This window comes from Egretta garzetta, unplaced genomic scaffold (assembly GCF_000687185.1).
Source record: "Egretta garzetta isolate BGI_Z169 unplaced genomic scaffold, ASM68718v1 scaffold148, whole genome shotgun sequence".
Classification (NCBI taxonomy): Eukaryota; Metazoa; Chordata; class Aves; order Pelecaniformes; family Ardeidae; genus Egretta; species Egretta garzetta.
Window position 1 is genome coordinate 1,236,643 of NW_009260669.1, and position 13,605 is coordinate 1,250,247.

General features: G+C 36.8%; 1 protein-coding gene across 1 annotated transcript in view; it reads right to left on the reverse strand.

The window, feature by feature from the left end:
* Positions 1-13,605, reverse strand: part of HGF (hepatocyte growth factor) — a 94,605-nt gene that overhangs the window by 13,373 nt on the left and 67,627 nt on the right. The window contains exons 10-12 of the mRNA XM_035901090.1: positions 4,413-4,587; positions 2,126-2,253; positions 563-665 (exon numbers count right to left, since the gene is read on the reverse strand). Coding sequence (XP_035756983.1) covers positions 563-665; positions 2,126-2,253; positions 4,413-4,587 — 406 coding nt within the window. The remainder of the gene's footprint in view (positions 1-562; positions 666-2,125; positions 2,254-4,412; positions 4,588-13,605) is intronic.

The window sequence follows — 13,605 nt, forward strand, 5'->3', positions numbered from 1 at the left end:
TGCCAGCTAGGGTTAAACCATGACACAAATAAATTAAAGCAATTACTTGAATATGAAGCCAGAGTAATGATAAAAACCAGAAACTGCAAGTTCCTTTAGTGGCATTTGTTGTCAGTGTCATTAGATCGTAGACTTAAGATTCATTTCAGGCTGCAAAGGACCTTAGGTGGCTTCAAGCCCAACCTCCTGCTTGCAGTATCATGAGCCATGAGATCAGATCAATGAGATAACTATTTCCTGCTTTATTCCTGCTATCCTCTCGTAGAACAACCCATAGGACAAAACAGAACAAAACATAGGACAAAGATGGGGTAAACCAGGACAGTAAACTAAACACTAAGAAACATCCCAAAGCCTGCAATTAGTGGTTAGCCTGAACAAAGACATGTTGCATAATATATTTAAACACCGAGAGAAAAAAAAAAAGAAAGAAAAAGATACTAAAGCTCCGGGGCATGAGGGGCTATTTTAGAATCACTGCAGAAGAAAAGGAGATGCCATCTGGAGGCAGTATTTATTCAGGACTCACTGAACCATGTCTTTCTGTTTCATATGTACACACCTACGTAAGTCTTCAATATTCTTGTCCCATGCGGAGCAAGTTAGCCCAAATCTTGTCTTGGATAGATTCCCCATGTAACTCTTGCCATTTCCACGATAACAATCTGAATAAGAATGTTGAGACAAAAAGAAGTGGAGGGTGATTGTGCAACACTGAAAAGGAAACTCTTCCTTTCCATCAGTAATCCAAGTAATTAAAGACAAGTGTTATATTTAGCAAACACTATAAGTTATAAATCAAACAACTGTATAAATCAAATCAGAAAGAAAATGTGAGAAATTTTCCAAATTTAGATAATCTCCTGCTTGAGGCCTTCATTCTCAACACAGTAGCATTTTAAATTTTGTCTTAGATAAACTGGGAAAATTTCTTTCATAAATAGTTAGTTTATTGTTAATTTAGAAGGGTCACACAGAATATTCAAAAAGTTGTCAGGAGCTGTTTTATACAAAGCAATGCAAAATGCCCCTTAATCCTCCATCCTCAAAAAAACTAACACTCTTAGCCTGTTTGAAACAACTTACCTTTTTGTAGATTCTGGATATTGGCAACAGTATATAATTTTAGACTTTGGCAAAATCAAAAAACCAACATCACTTAATTTTAATGTAATTCAAACACTTCCCTGTTCACTCCAGCAGAAGTCATGTTTAATTCATAAGCTTTTATCACGAGCCTTTTTGAGACTTTTTAAGAGGATTGTTTAAAATTATCACTACTATAAAGACTTATTGTATAAAGCATTTCATTTTATATTCATCATTATTTTTACTTTTTGATAATTGATACATTATAAAAAACACAGAATAAAAGCCAAAGTTTAATCCTTTCCCTATCAGAACTCTTGCAACTGCAACTCTTTCAAATTTTACAAGAAAAAATGGCTAATATTTAAAAATGAAGATCTTAATGCAGGCTGATGTAGGGTTGTAGGTCTGAGGTCTTAGCTTCAGTTTATGCTATGATTGACATCAGTTCTCAGGATGCAATAATACTCCTTAGAGTAAAACCAAGACCTTATGGGAAAAACATTTGCCTGAAGACAGCGTAGACTTTACAGGCAGAGGTAACATCCTGAAGTTAAGAGGCTAGTTGGGAAATCCCATGTGGTTTTTTTCAGCTCAATTCCTTTTAGACAAAGGGGTATGAAAAAAAAAATAAAAAAATTGCTTTTGGTCTCCTTATGTGCAATTATATAAAGGCTGTGAACCAAGGAAATCATCTTAGGTTTAAAAACAGGCCTTTCAAACTAAGAAAGGTAAGACAGTGGAGCAGATCTCCAACTAATATAGAACAGCACGCAGATTCACCTTATCTGAAACTCAGATCCAATAGCAAATCTTTGCTGCAGCTTTCCCTGTTGGAATTGAAACATGAACTGAGAAATGAATCTCATTTACAGCATGATGAATCCCAAGTATGCAAATAAAGCCAAAGTGGAACTATGCAGGTGTAATACAGATGTACTGAGACCAACTCCTCCAGTTTTCAAGCCTGCCTATCTGCTGTTTGGAACAGTACAGCATTCACTTAAAATCAAGTTATCGCCCTTCCCTCTGTTACCTTTTTCATTTGATACATCGCACTTAGGAATCTGGGAGCAATAACCAACACGGATGTTTGGGTCAGTGGTAAAACACCAGGGTGATTCAGATCCATCTGGATTTCGGCAGTAGTTCTCCCTCAAATCCCTATAAAAATAAATATGTTAGTTCACAGCAGGGATAAACTAAAAACACTGATGCATTCTATTGCTTTTTATTATGAATTAGCAATAATATAGGCTCCTTGAGTTCTGTATGTTACTGATCAGTGTCAAGTGCAAGGAGGTGAGAAGCCAATAGGAACACAATGTCTAGAAAAAATATAGTAATTGTAATAAGAATGTGGTTATGGGAATTCATTTTCAGTGGATCTATGTTTTGACTGGATATAAGATTTCATTTGAAGATTAACAATATTTTCAGTATAGCTTATTTTTCTTCAGGATTCTCCATCAAAATTTGCATGCAAGCTGACATTGGATACACCTGCAATCCATTACAAGTGCTTTTAAATACAAACATTACCAAAGTGCTTAAAATTCCCTGTACTTTGAATGGTTCTGCTGAGTTTAGAGAAAGAGTCCTGTAGACTGTCAGTGACTCATTTAAGAAATTCTATCTTGGAATATAAAAAAATGTATGTGGAAATTGTATACAGCTGTTACCTTAAAGTAAAAGTTAGTCACAAGGGAACATCTTTAAATGTCTCTCACAGCTTGCATGAAATAGTCAAACTTCTTAAATGTAAGTTTTATTTTCCCATCTCCTGGCAGTTGTCGCGATGTTCTGTGCATCTCCATATTTCATTGTATTTTTCCATCTGCAGCACTTACTGATAACAGACTATGGAAAGAATGGGCTTAATACTGTAATTCTTTGGAAACATTCAAGGCCAGGTTGGATGGGGCTCTGAGCAACCTGATCTAGTTGGCGGTGTCCCTGCTGACTGCAGGGGGGTTGGACTCGGTGACCTCTAGTGGTCCCCTCCAACCCAAAACATTCTATGATTCTATGATTCTATGATTCTATGGAAAGAATGGGCTTAATACTGTAATTCTTAGTCATGTGGGTTTTGAACAGTCATACCAGTTCAGGTTCTGTTGATTTTACTCAAGCTATTGGCCTGAATCGCCACTATGCTCCCAAGCATCAGCTGAATAAGCAGTCCCAATATTGTTAGCCCCTCTACACTGCTAGGAACATTGTTAAAACTGCATGAAGGCCTAATCCTGTAGCAGCATTACATAGGTACAGTAAAAATTAGTTTAAGTGGTGGTTTGTCTGAGAAAAACATGTGGGATGAGCCTTAAACACTAACTTCCAGGTAAATTCAAGATTGACAGAGGCGGCTCAGGCTCAGTCCCATTTTCCATTACTGTGATGGCTGTTACATTCTCGGTAGATGTGTTACAACTCACAGTCTTTGATCAATAAACTGAACAATAGTAGTGAAGGGATTAAGACAACAAACCTAACTGTTTTGCTCAAGAGAGCAAAGAGAGATTATTCCAAACTCAGACTGAAATTTTTCTTCACCTTGAAAGATCCATACTATTGAATTCCAGCACAAGCTCAGACTGATATTTAGCCATCAATACAGACATTTAGTACAAACCAGGCTTTCGGTCCATGCTGGTCAGCTAGGTTTCCTCTATGCTCAGTGAAAAAAAGGACTGAAAGAACATGATTAAGGCCAACTGCCTAAAATACTCACATCCTGGGAGCTTATAAACTGTATAGAAAGGTTAGATGACCAGTGGTCCTTCAGGTAAAAGCAGTCCTATTCATGCAAGTACATTTAGTAATGAGACAGAAAAAGGATTAAAAAGATGGAAAGTAAAAGAAGTGTTGTCAAATATTATAAATGTGTAGTATTGTCAAGGAGATTACGCTTCTGTAACATTTAGGACTTATTAAGTTAAAGTCAGTAACCAAACTGCAAACTAGTACTTACCTCCATGAAAGAAAAACAATAGTAATGTACCAGCACTATTGGGATTCAGGTCCCAGTCTGGAAAACATCCATACACTTCACAATCAATTAACTTGGTGAATACATACTTGAAGAAAAAGTTCATAAAACACCCTACAGTTTCACACAAGTTTATCTAGAACTAATATTTTGAGATCTGAAGAACTGATTTTCCCAAGTTCAAATGCTTTTCAGCATCAGTAAGTATAGTGAGTGCATCAGGTCACAAAGCAGGGACAGCGACCCTAGGGTCTGCTTTGGTGGCATAAATTTCTCAACATTTGAAAACTAAGCTCATTTCCCACTGCAGTAATACCCACATGCCTCTACTCACTTGCACTTGAAGTTCTCAGGAGTGATGTTGTGCTGATGAGGAAACTGGGAGTCCCACCGCTGACACTGGATTCCACTCCATATGGTGTTGACTGTGCCACGGTAACCCTCACCCTGTCCCTGAATGCATGTTGATGTCTCAGCTGCTGCCTCCGTGCTGTTCATGATGCTTTCATCTGCAGACCCAGAGAAGAAGTGCTGTTTCATTTTCTTAAGATGCAGCCTGGCTCAGGTTTGAACTCTGCATCGCTGTTCAAATTGTGGTAATTGGAGTTCTTCGGTGAATTTGCAAATCTGGTGTCTTTTACAGAATAATTTTCTCCTCTTCACATTCACAAATCCATGAAATCAAATAGACCTCATGCTAGTTTACTGACTTGCAGGCAAAGAACCTTCAACATTTAAGGGCTTTTGTTTAGTGAGGTACCTGGTCTATGCTATATCATTGAAGGTCAGGAGATATTCTTGGTTACTCTTTCTAGTTCAGCAAATATTTTCTCTTTTACTTAGCTTTACAAAACTGAGTGACCACCCATGTGCACACTGTTAAACATGTTAATTCATCTTTGCAGGATTAAAAACCAATTGGTTTTCTCCAAAGAATTCCCAGAGTATTAAGTCACGGGAGAAAAGATGCTGATTAAAAAAAAAAAGATAAATCCTATTATAAAGTAATGTTCTAAATCCTCCTTGAAGTTTCTCTTTTTATGCCTCATATAGTTAGAAGGAAAAAAAAAAAAGCTTTTGGAAATCAAAGATCAGTATTCTCTACAGAGAGACAAATGTTTTAAAGACTAACAAATTCATCAGACGCAAGATCTTTTACAGATGTTGATATACTCTGCATTCACCCTGGTGTGGGCTGTCTTGAACCAAATTCAGAAAAACAGTGGTTTTTTAAATGACTCATCCACATAACTTGAAAGTCTCTTTTTATTTCTTATGCAATTTTCATAATTGCAAATTAATGGCACAGATATTGCATCAGATATATACAAAGTAGCACAAAACTGAATACACTACAGTAAAAGCCACACTTCTGCAATGTCCTAAGAAGCTCCCAACATAACATTTTTATAAGTAACTGCCCATTTTTTGGTAATTGCTATTGTTCACAACACTGATTTTATTAATTACCTTAAAAGTATTAGTTTCCAGCAATAAGTATGTTAATAAAATTTTAAAATTAGTTTTCTTCAAAAGGTCCATTCATTAGAACAATATCTGTGTGTTATTCATAATACAGTTCATTCCCGGTAACTTGAGCCAGTTCTATGAACTTGAAGAGAATATGGATCTTAAGGAAACCAAATGTCATAACAGATGGGTTTGGCTGATTTGCTGTCTAATCTTCTACGTTAAAGATCACTTTCCTGTCAGATGATAACATCAAGTTGTGCAGTTGAGTTATACATTTCTCCATGCTAGAGAAAATTTCCCTTTTCTCTTCATCTGGTTGATGTTTTTACATCAGTGTTTCATGGTCAAATTAATTTCCTGTCCTTCCTTTCCAAGGCATTTTGCCTGCAAAGGTTGTCCTGTTTCAATGGGATTGTGCGTTCCAAGCTTGTTCCAAAGTCAAAAGGACATGGCACTGCAAGTATCACAAGTAGGCTTCTGCAGGCTGACAAATGCACCCTTTCTAGTGGATTCATCAAACAGGCTTGCAGCTAGTAATTATATTTTTAATCATTATTACTTACTTTTAAAATAGTTGAACTACAAAAAAGAGAAATTCATACATCTAATAGAAATACATAGCTGTGTATTTCAGTTTTCCATCATAACTAATATATGAAAACAAATTGGAATTATATTATAAAATAGCTCCTAAACTGGTTAGACTGAACATTGCTGTGACACATTCAAATATGTATTAGTATTTTCAAAAAATATCTGTGATGCTTTTATCAGAAATGAAAGAGATGTAGTGTATAATTTGGAAAAAAAATAAAGTTACCTACCATGATAAATTTCAGCATACATCTGGCATCCTGGCTGCATAATATTTCTCAAGTAAATTAATAAAGTACAACTATATAATTCTAGCAAACTGTCCTCTTAAATAATACTAATAATGCATAAAAATTCAGGCTAATACAGCTATTACAAAGACCTTATTTACAAACAAGAAGTTACTATTTCAGCTGTGATGGACTGTATAGTACATCTACTCTGTACTCAGTCATACTACAGAAAAAGTAATTAGGCTGGCATTTTTTTGCCATTGTGTGAGTGAGTTTTTTTTAAAATCACATGGCTGAAATGTAATAACTAATGCATCAATTGATTTAAGCAAGGCCATAAAGTCATTTTGTAGAGCAATCCCTCTTAAACATCTACAGATACACAGCTCTACACTAAACCTTACACTACGTGTCTGGACAGTGACCTCTATCTGTAGATCAGATTTTACAACAATTTGTCCGTGTCAAAATATCTTATTTGAAAGAACCAGACAAGCTTAACTTTCACATTGTCATGTATATTTGCACAGCCAAGCCACTACTGGAAAGACTTACATTATAAAGGTTAAGAGAGAAATTATTTCTAAATCTGAAATGTGTGATGGATTATTGGCTACTACTACTTTGTGACAGCTCTCAGTAAGAATTCTAGTGATGAAGAGGATCACTAAAATATTTTTAATTGAATCCATAAAGCAATTTTATCATTCCAAAAGGTCCACAGAACCCTCCCCAAACTCTTCGTGCTATACCACCTGCATTTCCTACAAATGTCTAATTTTCAAACATGAAAAATGAGACGCCAAAATATTTCTGAAACTTGATTCTGAAATTCTGAGGGCTTGTGCCCTCAGAAACAACTTTCCCATTCTGGCTATTGAGTCTCACAGAAAGCTCAAAAAATATCAAAAAAGGCTCAAAATCCTTCATCCAGCCAGTGACTTCCACAAATAGGCATGTTGGGAATGGTCTCCCTGTTCATGTTAACAAAAGGTGGACTGGATGCACACAGCGACATGCAAAAGCTTGAGGAGTAGTGCCTGCCTCCCCAGGCTTTACAGAGATGCTCTGCAGACTGTAAGGCAGTTGCCAAACTTTAAGGATTGCCCAGTTTGTCGAGCCTACAACTTAAATAATATTCTCCATTCAGTACTGGTCTTGAGGCTAATTACTCTTGTCACCCGCATAGCCAATTATCTGAAGTTTAATAACTCCGAGCACAAACACCATATGTGCAGAGCACTGGTGAAAGAGTCCTGAGACCATGCTCACCAATTCTCTTACAAGGTAGAAACAAGATCAAGCTAAATATCAATAAGGCTGAATTCCCATCCTTATCTTAGCAATTCCTCCACAATATAAATTAAGACCTTCAACTCCAAGGGCTTGTTTTAATGAGAGAGACATTATGAATTAAGTTAGAAGATGCATTTAAATTCAATAAGCAATCTTTCACTATGCAGGCAGGTACTTTAATTTTGTATTAGAAGTAGCCTTTTTTTTTGTTCCAGTTCAGCTTTTACAGTTCTGAATGGACATAAAAAGTACTATTAAAGGAATATCACACAAAATATCATCTTCTAAAAGACTACTATTCTGATGATTTATTAATTATATGTCACTTCCTATTCCTGTATGAAACTTTGTTATGAACAGAAGAATTTGGCAACTGTCTAGCAGCATTTTGCTACTTTTGAACTTTTTTATAATTTTTTTGGTATTCTGGACAACTCACATGAACCATGTCATTCAGGCAGCTACTTGAGGATTTCCTGTTAGTAGTATTTCCACCTTCACTTGTTCACTCTGAAGTCCCGAACCAAAGTGCAATAATGCAAGGGTTTCTTTTTTTTTTCCCATAAAACCCTCCCTATTTTGATAATTCAAAATACAAAACTTTATTAATAAGGGCCAGCTCATACATTCATAGATGCTTAAGAGATGAAACATCATCCAGAGCTTCATGGGTAAAGCCACAGATAGTATTCTCCATTCTGGTTCTCACAGTAATGCCAGCATGAGGGAATCAGCAGGGGCCTTGAGTCATTCTACAGCTGAAGTAGCCATTTAGAGCTCTATTTCTGTCTTTAATCTCAATGACCCAGAAGAAAATCCTTCACAAATTTTAGGTCAGCGGTGAAACTCCTACTGATTTAAAAGAAGGTAGGGATTTTGCTGCAGTATTCATGTTCTTTCATGGTAACACTGGCTATGTATTTTTGAAAGAAGACATATTTAGGAAAGAAGCAGAATCCTAAATTACTTCATCAGGAAAATTCCTACTTTTGCTTATATTGTTGCAATGTCTTTCCTAGTGTGTCAGTCAACAAAAGGAAAATGTGCCCTGATTTGTAACTAAAGTTTTTTAAAAGTAGATTTTAAAAGATAAGACATGCCTAACCCAGTAAAAAAAGTTTTCTAAATACATCAGAGTCTGCATTAAACATGATCCATGCAATCTGCAGATGTCAGTAAGAAACCTGACTGACGTTATAGGAAGAAGCTGCTCATGCTCAGTTATACTGCCTCCAGGCATCCCTACCTCAAGCAATACGATCTGCGGTTCTAGGCAGTATGATAGTGGCAGTTCTTTTCTTTCCACCGTCTTACAGTATATGAAACAAGGAAAAAAAAAAAACCACCCACTGATTTCTAGTGTTTGGAGGTTTTTTTAAGTAAAACCGTATGAGAAAGAAATAAATTACACCCAAGTTCAAGAATCACAGTACTGAAGAACTCAATGTCACCTAAAACCTGCACCCCTACAGTTCATTTGTCCTTGAACACAGAGAGATCTTTCCGGGTTGTTCCAGTATCTACAACTAGGCATTAAATCCAAACAATTTTTAGTTTAAATCCATTTTAAAAAACCCCTGGAACTCTGCAGGTTCCAAGCTCTTGAACTGCACTTTCAAAACTATTGCAGAAATGATGAAAAGGATCTGAGAAGGATGCTTTTTGGGGAAATGTAGACTAAGCCATTGCATACACAGTGAATGCTGGACCTCGCCTATGCCTCGCTGTGAAGCGAGGTGGAAGGTATCGCTCTATCAGCTACTAAACATCAGTCTCTTTTCACTGCATCCTTTCTATAAACATCTTTACCTTGCATAAATATTAAGTTTAAATGGAGTGTCACCTTTATTTGTTTACATACTATCATTCAACAAATAATTCTTTAATCGGAACTTCACATTCAAATGGGCAGTTGAAATTTCTGCTTCTAAAGAATGAGTAACCTAATATTGGTGATTCTTTGCCTTCCCAAAAGCTGTTGGCACACTCCAACTGGTCATTTTATACCTAGATTTTCAATTTTGCTGTCTCATTACTTGCACTTTCCCATCAAACCCAGACCCTTATTGAATTCTCTCAGGGCTTTTCGGGCTTCAGTCACCGCTGTCTATTGCCTATGAGTATGGACAGTGAAGGCTAAATCCATGGTAAAATCAGCTGGGTTGGTTGGAAATCAGGTAGACAGCAATCAAACACTGTCCTTACCATAATAATTCCATATGGCTCTGCAGCTCTACAGTGACTGGCAGGTGTAGCTTAATTTCTGTGCCTCAGTACCTCTCATAGCCCTATAGCTCATTCACAGAAGTGCAGCTATTCTTTTTTCTTTTTCTAAAAAGAAGTATTAGCTTCCCACTCCTGTCTTCCCTGTAGTCCATGTCCTCATTCATGCCAAAGTAACTGTAATTTTCTTTTTTCATATCTGCTGTCACTGCTTCCATTTCTTCATTTCATCCTACACTTCTTTATTGCTGTTATAGTTGTCCTTTTATCCTCTCTTCTAACTAAAAATTGTCTCGAGCCAAAACCACAGACACATATGTGAGCAACTTCAAACCAATCCTGGGGTCCCTGAAGTCTTAATCCAGATCCAATTTTTGCAGCTTGAGCCATCTCTAATCCCTAATTGCTCCTGTCATCTCTTTCTCACAGCCTTGGCTGTAAGCCACAATGCTTTATGCTGCCTTCTGTGCTTGGAAATAAAGTTACAATGCCCTCCTGTCTCTTCAGTCTTAAAAACATATTTATTTTCTGAATGCTTCCTTCCACTGACTTTTTCGCTGAAAATTTTGTATATGAGCTGTTGTCAGCATTTTGGCTATAGAGCATACTAGTACTCATGACATGTAGCAAAAGCCACAAGCAGCATGCTGCCTTGTGGTCACTCCCCCAAAGACAGGACACCTACGTTTTTGTATATGGTCCAAGGACTTTGCAAAGCATTTTCTCTAATTAGTATTTCTTGTAAAATATATAAACAGTCCTCAGCATAGGAATTAAAAACCTGTGTGAGAATCCAAACCACAAAGCTATAAAGACTCGTGATGTTCTCTTTTTAGTGTACCGAGATTGCATACAGCCACAGCTTCAGAAAACAGAGCAGCCACTGAAACCCAGAATGGCTCCCTGCTAGGAGGTGGGAAATCAGTTTTTCTATGTGCCTCAAGAAAGACAGAGAACTGCAAACAGGCCTTTGGTATTTTGTGTTGGTATTCTGGTCACTGAGATGGTGATACAACAGTAATATCAGCAGTAAATTCCCTCTCTGGGTTATAAAGGAAAGCACTGAGAGCAGCATCACACATCTTGTAGAGGGCAATGCCATCTGCCTGTGTGACACATCCTTTGAAAATACCTGCTGGATTAAGCACTTTCAAGATCACTGCTTTTGAATTCTTCTGCATATAGATTGCTTCGGTAATTTCCAAAGATCTACAGTTTTCTGTGGTGAAAATACAGTTTCATATGTGAAATTTCCACTGATTTTAATATACTTTCTAACTGAAAATGAAAGAATTTCTAGTTAATTAAGGAGTCTAATTACGATTTGGGTAGACAAAGGTGACATTGCAGTAGTTTGCAGGAGATCTCCCACCCAACTATTTTATAAAGCTTAGGACAGACTGTAGATACTGAAAATTGCATGGATTGTAAGCCTACGTGACCAAGAAAGCCAGATGTGAATCCTCAGAACACTGACACATTAGCTCAGGAAATGCCAAAGGATAAAGGTTTATAAAAGTTGCATTTGTGAAACAGTCAGCTGTAACTTACGAATATTCCTTTTTTTGTAATAAAAACACTTCTATCAAGGGAATAGAACAGATCTAGTATGCTACGTATGCTACATATGAGTCATGTCTTATCTAACAAGTAGAGAAATGTAGGAAGCACAGTTTAGTTTTTTTAAAAAAAAAACAAACAAAAACCCGAAAACCCCCTAACCACAAACCAAAAATCCAAAACAACACCCCCCTAACTTAATGAGTTAACTAAAAAATTGGAAAGATGATTCAGTTATAGAGCTAAGTAAAACTGTGTTCCCAATGGGGAAAGACTGAACTTTCTCCATTATCAAAGATTATCAATAGCTGAAGATACAATTACATGAAATAGCACTGTAGTTCAACTGGCAAGACATTCAACATGGGTGTGACTTAATGAGTGCCAGACACAAAACAATCAGTAGTCCTGTTAAGCTGCTTCTGTCTCTGGAGAACCTGATTACAGACAGTGCCCAAAGTACCAAATTAACCTCACTTTTTTACAGTGGAATAATTTTGCTAATTTTGACTACCTTATACTGGATTTACAGTGACATATGGTAGTGCAGAATAAGTTCAATTACTCAGCATCAGGAAGTATGTTTAGAGTATTCTTACTCAACCTTTGGATTTCAAACAATTGACTAATTGATAGGAAGTGACTGACACTCCAAGACATTACACTGGCCTACGCCAAGAACAGGCGAGGAGAGAAAATTCTGAACTGTTGGTGGAAGAAGCAGAAAACATGATATAATTTGGTTTGGTAAGACTTCCAAGTAAAGATGGAGAATCCCATGCTTCCCCATTTAGGTAGCAACTGCTCATACATAAAGGTTCATGCCAGAGCCATTTGCTCTTTTCTCCCACCCCCCAATATTTATATATATGCTAACATTATAGGAAAAATACAGGTCTATGTTAAGAAAACAGACTTTTTGTAAGATCCACTACTGTCTCTATTTTATCTGGATTTTAGATACCCCAGTAATTGTTTATATTGGTTTATATAACAATAATAACAACAAAACACAGAGAACCTTGAAAATTAAACAGTAATTAAAAATCACTCCTTTTATGTTTATCATTATTTTTCTTTTTTTTTTTTTTCCCCTTTTTTGGATTCTCATGTAAATCCAGTTCCAGGTGAGTTTTATTGTTCTTTTTACTATAAATTATTCTCTTCTTCTATCCTCCTCCTGAGAGAGCCAAATGAATTTTACAATGCCATAAGCCTCTCAGTGACACTTTAGAGCCACATGAAGAGCAGAGTGTCTGGTTTCGAGGAATTCTCTTTTTTTACACTTAATTTTGGTCAAAATTGAAGCAGGACAACAAAGGAAATTGTAGTTTCCAAAACTGCAGATCTAAGAGGAACCAACTTTCTCATGAGCTAACATGGCACTGAGTTTCACTGAGCAGTTTTAGAAGCTTCCATTTGCCTCTACTTCATGGAAAATCCAAAAATGCTATTTTCCCTTTTCTGCCTGTATTCCTAGGGGCTCTGCCACAGGGCTGGGGTGCATGAAGCTGACAGGCTTCTACAGTATGTATTCAGTCAAAGGCATGCCTTCTTTTCAGGAACTGCTTTTATTCCCAAGAAGTTATAAACAAAGTATTTTGAATAAAGACGATAAAGAAAAACTTCCTAGGTATTACATGACCGCCTTTAATAATCATGCTTATATATCAATTACTTCACATGTTGCCAGTTCACTAAGGGCAAAAAATTGGACCCCAAATCTGGCAATGAGAAGTATGGGAGATAAGAAAGAAGACTATCAACTGTAGATCCAACAAACTGTGAATGAGGCAAGGAATTTCAGGGATGTAAAACTTGGTTTCCTGATTAAAGTATGTCCCAGCAAAACTCAATTCTGCCATCTGCCTTAGCCCCAGCATTACCATGAAAGTCTAGAAAAATTACTTTACCCAAGATTTCAAGGGAGGTCCAATAGTTTTACCTTCCTCATTGTCCCTGTACTACTCATTTAAGACATTATCAATAGAACAGAGCTGTCAGAGCTACCACCAAAGTTAGGAAGATCTGGGCTTTGAAGATAGAACATGCCACAGAATGCTCTAAACATTCTGAACTAAAGCATCGCAAAGTGGGCATCCAATATTGATGTGCCCTAATGTCACTTTGATTCAATTCCCTATCCGT